Here is a 12,880-nt window from a genome sequence, read left to right on the forward strand (position 1 = left end):
GATGCAAAACTCCTCAACAAAACATTAGTGCATGAAATCTAGCAAAATATTAAAATAATAATACACCATCCAGGGATACAATATTGGGATAAACGTCACTCAATTGTAAATATTATTTTTTAATATTTTGTTTGCTACACTTGATGCAATATCTATGTAGGTTCATCCATGTAGGTTCAAATATGGTTTGAAAAATAAATCAATGTAATCATCATATTAACAGTCGAAAGGTGAAAAAACTACATGATTATATAAATTGATGAAGAAAAAGCATTTGGCAAAATTCAACATTCATTCATGATAAAGATTCCCAGCTAACCAGGCACAGAAAGGAATTTCCTCAAACTGAGAAGGAGCATCTACAAAAAAATTGGGACCAAAGCAAGGATGCCCACATTGAACAGTCCAATTTCCCATTATACTGGAAGTCCTATCCAGTGTAACACATAAGAAAAAAAGGCATACAGTTGGAAAGGAAGGAATAAAAACTGTCTCTGCTTGCAGACAACATGATAGTCTAAGTATAAAATCCCAAGGAATGTGTTCCCCTCCCCCACAAGAAAGATCTAGAATAAATGGGCCTAGTAACATCACAGAATGTAAGCTCAACGTACAAAAATTAATCGTTTTTCTAAAAACTAGCAGTAAACAGTTTGAAGCCAAAAACAGTCCTAAATAAATGGGGAGATATGCCATGGACTGGAGGACCCAAGAGTGAAAATGTCAATGCTCTCCAAGTTGATCTACAGACTTAATGCAATCAAAATCACAGCAGGATTTTTTGGTAAATGTAGGCAAGCTTATTAAAATTTATACCAAAAGGGAAAGGCCCTAGAACAGCTGAAACAATTTTGAATAAGAGAAATAAATTTATTTAGAGGAATCACACTTCCCAATTTTAAGACTTACTGTAAAGCTACAATAATCAAGATCTTGCAGCAACGGTATAGACGCATCAATCAACGAATGGAACAGAACAGAGAGCCCAGGATATATCCTCACAAATGTGCCCAAATTATTTTTGACAAGGATGCAAATGTATCTCAATGGAGAAAGGATAGCCTTTCAACAAATGGTATTAGAACAATTTGTTGTCTGTAAGTTTAAAAAAAATACCCCAATCTAAATCTCACACCTTATACAAAAGTTAACTCAAAATGAAAATCGTAAAGCTACAAAGCTTTTAGAAGAAAACATAGAAAATCTTCATGATCTGTGGTTAGGAAAAGAGTTCTGAGCCATGACACCAAATGCACGATTCATAAAAGAAAAAAAGTAATAAATTAGTCTTGACAAATATTTTAAATTTTGCAAAAGATACCGTTAAGAGAACGAAAAGACAGCAATAGACTAGGAGAAAGTATTTGTAAATCGCATATGTGACAAAGGACTGCTTCCAAAATATATTAAAAACTCTCAAAATCAACAATAAGAGAACGATCCAGGGCTTCCCTGGTGGCACAGTGGTTGAGAGTCCGCCTGCCGATGCAGGGGACACGGGTTCATGCCCCGGTCTGGGAAGATCCCGCATGCCGCAGAGCAGCTGGGCCCGTGAGCCATGGCCGCTGAGCCTGCGCATCCGGGGCCTGTGCTCCACAACAGGAGAGGCCACAACGGTGAGAGGCCCACGTACCGCAAAAAAAAAAAAAAAAAAAAGATCCAAATAAAAAGTAGCAAAAGACTTGGACATAAACTTCACCAAAGAGGACATAGTATATGAAAGGCAAGTAAGCATATGCAAAGATGCTCAATATTATTGGTCATTAGGGAAATGCAAATTAAAACCAGTGAGATGGAATGCAAAATGGTACAGCCCCTCCAGAAGACAGTCTGACAGTTCTTTTAAACCATATGACCCAGAAGTGCTACTCCTGGGTATTTTTACCCTGGAGTAATGAAAACTTATGTTCACACGAAAACCTCTACACAGATATTTACAGCAGCCACATTCATAACTGCCCAAAGCTAGAAACAACCACAATGCTCTTCCACTGGAGAATGGATAACCAACTGTGGCCTGTCTGTACAGCTGGTAACCATTTAGTAATCAAAAGGAACGCACCATTGATACACAGGACAATTGGGACGAATCTCAAAGATATGATCCCAATTTCAAAAGATTACATACCGTATTGTTCCACTTACATGATATTCTTGAAATGACAAAGTTGTAGTGATGAAAAACACATCAGTTTTTTTGGTAGTGGGGAGTGGGGAAGTGGGGAAGGCTTGGGTTGCACAGCATGAGGAAGTGCTTTGGAAAGATGGGACTGTTTGGTATCTTCATAGTGGTGTTGATTACATGAATATATAGGTATGTTTTAAAACCTATATAAGTGTTCAAATTCACAGACCTATACAACTCTTTAAAATGGAACCAGAAGGAGAAACAAAAAATTTAAAAATCTGTTCTGTACCAGTCACTTTGCATTTTGTCTCATTAAATCCTCACAGACTGCCAGATTAGTTTATCATCCCCATATTACTTGGGGATGATAAACTAATCCCCATAAGAAGCTTGAAACTCCAAGATACTCAGGAACTTACCCAGTCACACCATGAAGAGTGGCAGAGCCTGGAGCCCTACCCAGACCCTCCTTGCACCTAGCACTGGGATGGTCAAGTCTGCAGGAAGTAGTTTAAGACACTGGGAAAGACAGGCTGCCCTCTTTGTTCATGTCAGTTACGTGTCTGGCTTCTGTGCACAGCCTTGCTAAGCTGGACCTGCTCAGCTTTTAGTCAAATGGACATCTTGGCAGGATCATCTGGGCTTCTTGGGCGCTGGCCTGCATATGCGGATTGGACTTGGTGATGTTCTTTGAGGTAGTGAAGATACTGAGGAAAGAATGCTGGACTAAGACCTGACTGTTTCATCTTGATCCCTTCCTATTCCTAGAAGATTCTACCCACTCCCAGCAAGGTGTTGATGGCTCTCAGGCATGCATTTTAGACCCAGAGGGTATATCAACATGAACTTCAGAGAGAATGCTAACTACCTCCACAGATGTCATCCCTAGTCTAAAAGTATTAAAACAGTATTTAGTGTTAACTAGCTATTATACTAACTTGAAAAACATGTGAAATAAGATGTAAAATGTCCATGAGGGTCAATAGTCAAAGAATATAACATATGACAGACAAAAAAATAAAAATAACTATATATCCTTCTCTAAAATTTTACCTTAATGCTGAGGATTCAAGTTAATATTTTTTCCCTTCTGGAAGACTCATCATGAAGGTGGTACAGTAAGCAATTATCAAGCATTCATTCCCTAATGAAAACTACTAAGCCAAAATTAACAAGAAAATATTTTAATGATACTTTTGTAGCACAAAATTAAACTGAGACAGGTAAGAGGAATGTGAGGGAATCTAGAAAACCATCAATTATATGGCTTTATTGTGACATAACTCAGATGTTGAGAATGAACAGGTGTCCTATCAGCAGTCTCCATTTCTCCTCTCAAAGGCACAGTCTAGGCAATATATCCAACAAAGAGGTTGTGCTTAGGCTCCAGTCCCCTGACTTGTTATTTAAAAGTACTACAATATATGAAACCATTTATCACTGCAGATTCAAATGACTGTCTGTCTGTCTGTCTGTCTGGAGATCACTTCAATTGCTCCTCAGGCCCCTTCAGGCTGGACTTCTGATTTCTTCTTTCTTTCTGACCCTGAATTCGGTAGAGCTTCTTCCTGAGGTCCTTCTGTCGCTTCAGTTTCTCTTCTTCCTCCTTCTGCTTCACTTTGAAGTGTTCTTTGTTGTGCAGATGCCGTTGCTCCTTGGCTTTCTTCATCTTCTCACTGTGCACTGTACTCAGAGCATCCAGCAGCGCAAGGATCTGACAATGGCAAAACCCAGTGAGCATCAGAATATTCTTACAGCTACAGCATGCTTTCCTTCTAAGTTTCAGGAGGCCTAAACACCACAGCTGATGGCATCAAAGTTACAATCAATTCATGATCCAAATGAATATTAACCTAGTGAAAATTTACCCTGAACTACGAAATTATAATTTGCATGGAAATATAAGTAGGAGCATATTTACTTAGTAAAATACTTAAATAATGGCCTTGACCACAAAACCACCTTTGTTAAATCACTCTGTGGATACTCTGTACAACTAAGAGCGACTTGCCAGCTGTGTGCCTATTATTCCCCATTAAAATGCATAAGGCAGAGCATGACTAAACAAAAGAAGCGAAATGGACTCCGGCCTTTCTTCTAACTTCCAGATCAAGTGCCTTGAATAAGTCTGGCCCTTATCCTTTCCTAATGAAAGGTGAGAATGCAGTAAAAATGCCACGTGTGTTACTGAAAGCATTATTTTCACATCTAAATGCAACATGCTGGAAGCCGTCCATCAACAGTACCTTCCTTTCATGAGGCTCCCGTACGACAGCTGGTCTCAGTCTGTCCTTCGGAATCTTGCCTGCCTTTGCTTGCGTCTTGGGCTTGCTCTTAAATGGCAGGGCCTTCTGCAAGGCTTTTGGAATGTGCAGTGAATTAAAATGTTTCTTTTGCCTCACAATTGGCTGAAAAAGAAAAATAAAACAAAGACTGTGACATATATTATGATCTATGTACATTTAAAACTTGCATAAAATCTTCTCAATGGGTTGATTTTTCCACAAGATCAGTAACACCACAGTTTGCTGACCATCAGAAATGAGGACTCAATCATCCATCAAATATATATTGCCTCAATGGCCATGCACAGCTGCAAACAAAACAAAGGAATATATAGAATATACATATTTACAATTCTTCCAAGAAATCAACTGTGCCCATATCTACAGTATGGACGATAGGATCTCAACAGAGCAGATGAAAAGATCCAAAGTTTCTGTTAATGAAAAACTCTGGCCTTATCTTTGGGGCACTGAGACGGCTTTTTCTAGCCTAACAAGAATAACTAGCTTTTCATCTTGACTATAAACCTCTCTGGATTTAAGGACATAGTTATTCCTCCAATGAGCAGCTGAAATGCCCCCATCCCTGATTCTCATTAAGAAGTTTAACTTTATTCTGTTTCTAATAGAAGGCTGGTTGAGAAAAGTGACATTTAAATGACCAATGAAGGCAAAACTCCTTCTACATTCAGTTTTCAAGCTAACCAAATTCTATGCTTAAATTGAGATGACCAAAATTCTTAACTGTCTCAGAAGTAGTTAATAAGTTGAAAGTTTTGCCCTAGACCTTTACCAAGGTCGACAATTATATAGAGAATATGTCTGCTGTATCTTTATAAATTTACTGTTAAAGACATCACCCACAATAATATTCAATATTCTCTGTTTAAGACACCAAAATATTTTAGAATGAAAGAAATCAGAGAAATCTCCTTCTCAAAAACAAGTAAGCACCACAGACTGGACAACAGGTACTATGTTCTGAAGTATATTTTAAGAGAAATTCATGGCAATGTGATTCAAATTTTATTAACTATTTTACAGAAAAACTAATGTCTGGAAAACTTCTGTTTCTAGCAGAATGGCAGACCGATACCCTGAATTACCCTCTTATTACAAAACAATTAAATATCCTGCATTATCACAAACAAATCTTTTCAAATGCATTGTTAACCTGTGAACAAAATAATGGACTTTCTCAGAGACCAGAACTTGAATGAAAATGGGAATCCAGACAGGCACTGAGAACTTAACATTTTAAAATACTGATGAGGCCAACTACTGGAAAGGATGTGGAATAACTAGAACTCTGATAAGCTGTTCAAGTCTAACCTGGTATTTCAGTATACTACAGGGATCACACACTGATGCTGAACACATGTACCCTGGAACCTGGCAATCCCACCCATGGGGATCTATGGAATGGAACTGTGTGCACATGCACACCAAACAAGTTGCATATAAGTGTTCAGGGCAGCATTTATAATAGCCAAAAATTGGAAACACTGTCCATCAATGGATAAAACCCACATTCTCATACAATGAAATTCTACTCAACAATAAAAACAAATAAATGTCTGCTATATACAAGAACATGGATGAATCTCATAATACTGAAGGAAAGAAACCAGGCAAAACAGTACATGGTATATTTTATAAAACTCAAAAAATATACATGGTATATTTTATAAAACTCAAAAAAAGGCAGAACTCAAAAAAATGTCAGGGGTTGGGATAGCGGCTACCTCTGAGGTGGAGGTGGGGTAGTGACTGGGAGAGGTCACAAGGGGGACTTCTACTGTGCTGGTAATTCTATTGCTTGATCCAGGCGATGGCAAACTTAGGTATGCTAAAATTCGATGAGCTGTATACACTTATTATTTGTGTACTTTTCTGTGTGTATGTTAACACTTCAACAAAAAGTTTATTAAAACTCAAAAAAAACCCTCCCCCTTGCTTCAATAAGAATCAGTACATTAATGTTTTTCAAATTAATACATGTATATAGTACAAAAAAAAGTTCAAAAGAGGTATATAGTTCAAAAGCGGTGAAAAGTTTAAGTCTCCTTTCCAATCCACAGAAAACCACTATTACCACTTGTCCTGTGTTCCTTCCAAAACAGTCTATGAATATACAACATGTTCATTCAAATTTAATGTTAGACTTTCTACTTGAAAATTCAAACCACAAAAAACATTACATATGAAGCTTCTGGGTGACACCCATCTACAGAGCACATGGGTGATTGACTGTACCTTATACAGAGAATCCTTGCTAGCCTTTAGTTTGATGCCATGGGAGAGCCGGAGTTGACCAGTTGTCCGCATTCCTGACCAGGTGTCTTTCTCACCAGCTGGTTTCAACAAAGATGTTACTGGGTTATAGAAGGCTGGAACAGAGACAGGATACCAAGTTCTCATGAAGACAATGTCTGGAAAGAGAGGAAATTTACATTAACATTTTCAAAAGAAGATTCATATCCATCTCGGTAAACAAAAGAACAAAATATTCACTCCAAACTTCTCTAGCTGGTTGCACAGTATTTGAAGAGAGACTTCACCAAGTGAACTACTTTTGAATAACACATAGCTTTTACTGGGTGTGGCTGGGCGTGCTACACGAGATGCTCCAACTGGGGAGAGCTACAGCTGACGCCTGTTTCTAAACACCTAAACTACCAGCTATAGTTCACACTGGCTAGAAATCAATAGTGAATGGTAGGTAACATGCTGTTAAGAACACACCACAAAGGATATTTACCACTCATCAGCAGTTTATCCTCAAAGGTGGCCCGGAAAGCTCCTTCTGGAGCCCGGAGCGCCTTCTTGATCTGTCCCCTTATTCCACTGACAGTTCGAATCACAGCACCTTCAAATTTGGCCACTTCCAAAGCAGAATTAAACATTCCCTACAGGTATATATATACATATATATATTAAAAAATACATACACACAAAGTCAGATATTTTACTTCTGAGTTCATAAATATATCCTTGGTTAAAAAACAAAAAATAATTCATTGAAAGGTGATAAAAAAATCAACTCTATTTTTCCCCCAAAGGTGGAATTACTAGGTCAAAAGGAATACAACTCTATCTTCCCTGAAATAACACTAATTAAGACTCTATTGTGGGCTCATTAACATGTTCATCACTGCTATCTTTGTAGAAGAGAAGATCAAAAAGATATTTATTGGTCTGAACTGGCCTAGATGGCCTTTGCTGTCATCTCACAGGGCTTGATTACAGTTCATATCCTATTACTTAGGTGCACACACTCAGAAAATAAAGAGACAGCAAGATAAATGCTGATGGTAGTATTACGTTATAAGAACATTTTATGATCATCTTAACTCTGTGTTTTTAATGGAAACACCCTCTACTGATGAAATTTTCAATAAATGTTGCTCAAACTACCCTCCCATGTTATATTGCTCTGTGTTACTTAAATATGCTCAGAAATCTAAAGAAGTAAACTAAATATAAAGAATATAAAATATAAAGAAGTAAACTAAAAATATCAAAGACCAAGTTTATAAAAGATTTCAAATACTTCTCTGAAAACATTAGAACTGTATCTTAGACCTACATTAGAATATTTCATTCCTCCTTTAAAAATATACACATTTATAAGCATATGAATATACAGATATATATATGTATATATATATATACCTTAATGAATGAAGTGTTCTTGAAAATTTTATATGGAAAGCCAGTTAGCTTTAATTTCTTCACAATTTTTATAGATTTATCCAGATCAAGGACAACTCCTGTGGCAGCTATCCGGAAATCAGCCTAAAAAGGAACCCCCAAAATGTGAATACAGGAATAATGTCAGCAAGAGAAGAACTACATTTCTCTGTAATGCAACAAATTACCAAAGTGCAATTCACTTACAATCACCTAAGAAAAAGTAAGAAAGAATACATGAACATGCAAAACAGTATTTTAACAAAAGCTATCTGAAACTATAATACACGTACGCCAAAATTAATGATGATATCTTGAGCATTTTCCTGAGGGTGATTTTACAGTAACACAGTTTCACAAAGATGAATGAAAGGGAATATGAAGATTTGGCTACAATGTTTGAGAAATTAAATTTTGGACATTAAGGATGGATTCCATTTGCCCATTATTCTGTTTTCTTTTCTGTTAAATGAGGCCAATAAAACCTGCTCTGATTGGTCAAATGAAGACTGTGTGAACATACCTTGCTAAACCAGATTACTAGGGGGTAGTCTTATGTCTAGCTGGTATCCAATGTATGCCAGAACCTAGTCGAGTGGTTAGCTCATGGTGAGCACTGCTTAAATATTTTTAGAATAATATTAAAAAGCATAAAATATAAAAGCATAAAAATATAAAATGTCATCAGTATCATTACAATTCTTCTATTTCCCTTTTCTCTACTCTCACACCTTACTTAAAAGGATGCAGGAAAGGGCTTCCCTGGTGGCACAGTGGTTGGGAGTCTGCCTGCCGGTGCAGGGGGCAGGGGTTCGTGCCCCGGTCCGGGAGGATCCCACGTACCGCAGAGCGGCTGGGCCCGTGGGCCATGGCCGCTGGGCCTGCACGTCCGGAGCCTGTGCTCCGAGGTGGCAGAGGCTGCGGTGGTGGGAGGCCCGCGTACCGCAAAAAAAAAAAAAAAAGATGCAGGAAATTTAAAAGCAAAGAGAAGTTTACTATAAATACTTAAAATGAATAATTTTCAACTTAAAGTTTCAGGTACATATTCCATAATCCAGACATTATTTCTCAAACACAATCTATAAAATAAACGATCAAAGATAGTTACCATTATGCCACTGACAGACTGTATTGCCAAGAACCCAGTACCCTGCGGAGTGATAGGACCTTAAAGGAAACAGGAAAAAAAAAAAAATACAGTGAACCACACATTCTAGATCCTGCTTTACATATATACTCCAATCCAAAAAAAAAAGAGAAAAATCTTAATTGGGATTTCATGAAAGGAAAAAAGCAAAACTACAATGATAAAGCTTAAAAGATTTAAATTAACCTACAAGCAAGTTTATTCTAATCCCTTTTTACCCCAAAAGGTTGCTCCACAATGCATGTGCTGTGGGGTGTATTTCAGAAGCCTCTGTCTTCCATTGTGGTCTTCAATATAATAAAGTGGGATGGTCTGAAACCTCCTCCACCCTACAGAAAAAATGACTGGATCTCGGGACTTGAGGATTTTCTTATACCAACGATGTTTCTTCAGACGCATCTGAAAGGAGAAGAGATTTCAGTAAGATTACTGGTACAAGTATGACCAAAGAACCTCAATCGTTAAGCATACAGTGAAGGGTACCTACCTGTACATATCCAACATTGCCCTCACTATTGCCCAAACCACCCAAAATAATTGGGTAATGTGGGTCAAAGTTAAGCACGAATTCACAGGGGACGTTTTCTATCTCAATTCGGACATACATCCCAGGTCGAAAACCCTCATACTGAACTCTGGCTTCATCATCTTGATCTTCGAATTCTGCCCGGTTAAGCTATACATGAGAGGGAGAAAATAAAACAAAAACAATTAAAAACCCATAATTCTGTTACTTTTAATAAATGTAAGATTAACATTTAAAAAAAGAGCAATTTCTAAAGAAAGGAACCATGTACAGAATTATTTAGGCTTTATCCTAATTAAAAATAATATGTTTTATCTATACAGTTTGTTCAGGATATGCCCCAACTGTTTACTTCTCTGTTGCTCCAAGCTATACTATAGTAAATACAAACAACTCTGAAAGCAGCCCTTAATGTTGGTCGACACTCTGAACTTCCCCATCCACACTTTTCTTACTCTCCCAATTATTTCACACTTTTTCTCTTTTCATCAAACACCCAGTTATCTCCTCCCTCATCCTCACTCTCAGCTGTTGACTGTTTCCTAATTCACCCAAAATTTAAGCAACCTAAAAGAACTTCCACAGTTAGCCCCTCTACCAGGGTTTACACCCATATTCAGCCTTTTATTACAGCTCTGCACTGTTCAATATAGTAGCCACACATGGCTATTTAAGTTGAAATTAAATAAAATTTTAAAATTCAGTCATTTAATCACTTTAACTGTATTTCAAGTGGTCAGTATCAATATGTGGCTACAATATAAGACAGTAAGATATACGTTTCCTTAATCACAGCAAGCTCTACTAGGCACTGTTAGAGATTATCCATGCCTCTATTTAATGCCAACCTTTACTTGCACCCTAGATCATCCACTCCTGTTGGACTTTATTCCAACAAATCTTTCCTGTTATTTCTCTCATCTTAAAACCTTTTGACTGCACTTCCTCTCACTATTGCCCCGTTTCTCCGCTTATCTTTGAAGCAAAATGCCACAGAAGTTTTCTAAAGTCTGGTTCCAGTTACGCTGCACATATTCTCATAAATCCCCTAAAATTGTACTTGAACCAATATTCCATTGAAATGCTTGCAAAAGTCACTAAAGGTCTCCATATTCTTAATCCAGTGGTCAATTCTGTCTTCACTGTAGTTAACACAACAGCAGGATTTGAAACAATTTATCACTTCCTTCTACAGTGGTTTCCAGCATACTGCACGTCCTCTTACGTTTCTTCTATCTCCTGGGAGCCGCGCAGCCTCCACTGCTGCTTCCTTGTCTCTGCCCAGTCTCCTGAAGTACCCAGTCCTGGTCCTCTCCTCTCCTGACTCCATGCTTACTCCCCAGGTCATTCCACCTATCTCATAGTTTTAAAAAGCACCCAGCTCCTGAGTACATCACATTTAAGTCCCTGGCCTCAACAGCTCTCCAGAACTGACCACCTGACACTCCTCTTATCTGAAAGGTATCTCAAACCTAACAGATCCAAACTTCATCTTCCCAGGCAGACTGACATCAATGAAAGGCTTTCCTCTTACTGATGACAACCCAATGCCTCCAGTAAGTCATCCTTATCTTCCCTCTCACACATCTCACATTCAATCCACCAGGAAATCCTACTGATCTACCTTTCAAAAAAAGTATAGCCAGAATTTGACTCTTTCTTTCCTCTCATCACTGCAACCCCCCACCCCCTCCCCAGTGTAAGTCATGTTAATCTTACTGAACTTGTGCCAGGGTAATCCTTTCAAGGGGTAAGCAGATCATGCACGTCTCTCCTCTACTCAAAACCCCAGGGAAGCCTCTAGGTGATTTTAAATTATAAATGGCCTAAAGCAAAGACTTCAGAACCAGCCTTACATTTCCTAGTCACTTCTATCAAAGGTCAGAAGACACTTTGAATCACTATGTTAATGACTAACCAGGAGATACTTCTTTAACTAGATGAAGACCTAGGTTGAGCAAACCCTGTCAGCTGCATTTTCACAAATCATATACTTAATCTGCAGAAGACATATTAGGGTATGCTCCCGTTTACAGGGATTCTTGGTGGCCCCACTTGTCAAAGCGCATCTCAAACACTTGCCATCAACTGTACACATCTTTGCCTCCTTCAGAGTCAGTTCATCAACTCAAACAGCCTGCTCAGCATCCCCGGACAGCAGGGCCACACTATCTCCCTTTCAGCATTCCACAGGCTCCCTTTATCTTTGCATTTGACCTTACATTCGAAGTATCCTCTGAACTCTGACCAAGGTGGGTTTTCAGAAAACCATCCCCAGAGAGCACTGGTATATGCATAAGCCACACAGGCCAAGAATCACGTACACATTCAAATTATTCAGTTATGGTTCCAGGGAGTGGCAATCAGAATACTAAGGCAATGCTTGCATGTAAATAAACACACTGTCTCAAATCACTACTCTGTAAGATCCTCAAAAATGGTGGCCGTGTCTCAGCCATTTCTGCTTCCACAACATTTAATGCTTGGTACAAAACAGACACTGATATTTTTCTGGTGAATGTCTGACTGAAGAAACCATTAGATAACTGCATGAATAAACACACCTATTTGCATCTTGACCTAGGAGCCCAAACAGGAGGCCCAGAAGTAGGCAGGGAGCAAAGACCTAAACAAAGTTACGTATTCACAGCACTATTACAGCCCTGAAATGAGGCTGATAGGAACTGAGTTTTCTCACCTGTGCTTGTTTCTGCATTTCTCCTTTAAGATCATCAAAGTATGTGTTTTCTCCTTCATCATATTCTGCATCAAACATCTCTTTCAATTTTCTCTTTTTATCCAAATGCTTTTTCTTGGCACTTTCCTCTGCATTGGGGTCAATTTCTTCTTTAACTTCTTCCTCCACATCTTCAACCTTAAATTTCCAGAAGAGAAAATTTTGTAAAAATTTGTAGAGAACTTCTTCTTTAAACATTAAGGCAGATTTTAAAAGTTCTATTTGAGCTGCGAAAATCTTAGTTATGATCATCATGAAAACAAAATAAAACAGTCTTTGTCTCTAAATAACATGTACTGCAACAAGAGACATTTAGACATCTGCATTACAATTAGCCACCATTCCTTAATATGGCTGGGAATGC

General features: G+C 38.2%; 1 protein-coding gene across 2 annotated transcripts in view; it reads right to left on the reverse strand.

Annotated features, from left to right (window-relative positions):
- Nucleotides 1-206: 206 nt before the first annotated feature.
- Nucleotides 207-12,880, reverse strand: part of BMS1 (BMS1 ribosome biogenesis factor) — a 48,823-nt gene continuing 36,149 nt past the window's right edge. For both annotated transcript variants that reach the window (XM_030843977.3, XM_030843979.3), the window contains exons 15-23: nucleotides 12,478-12,654; nucleotides 9,741-9,929; nucleotides 9,472-9,652; nucleotides 9,215-9,273; nucleotides 8,089-8,211; nucleotides 7,175-7,322; nucleotides 6,670-6,845; nucleotides 4,375-4,536; nucleotides 207-3,842 (exon numbers count right to left, since the gene is read on the reverse strand). In XM_030843977.3, coding sequence (XP_030699837.1) covers nucleotides 3,612-3,842; nucleotides 4,375-4,536; nucleotides 6,670-6,845; nucleotides 7,175-7,322; nucleotides 8,089-8,211; nucleotides 9,215-9,273; nucleotides 9,472-9,652; nucleotides 9,741-9,929; nucleotides 12,478-12,654 — 1,446 coding nt within the window. In that variant the 3' untranslated portion in view covers nucleotides 207-3,611. The remainder of the gene's footprint in view (nucleotides 3,843-4,374; nucleotides 4,537-6,669; nucleotides 6,846-7,174; nucleotides 7,323-8,088; nucleotides 8,212-9,214; nucleotides 9,274-9,471; nucleotides 9,653-9,740; nucleotides 9,930-12,477; nucleotides 12,655-12,880) is intronic.

This window comes from Globicephala melas, chromosome 16 (genome assembly GCF_963455315.2).
Source record: "Globicephala melas chromosome 16, mGloMel1.2, whole genome shotgun sequence".
Classification (NCBI taxonomy): Eukaryota; Metazoa; Chordata; class Mammalia; order Artiodactyla; family Delphinidae; genus Globicephala; species Globicephala melas.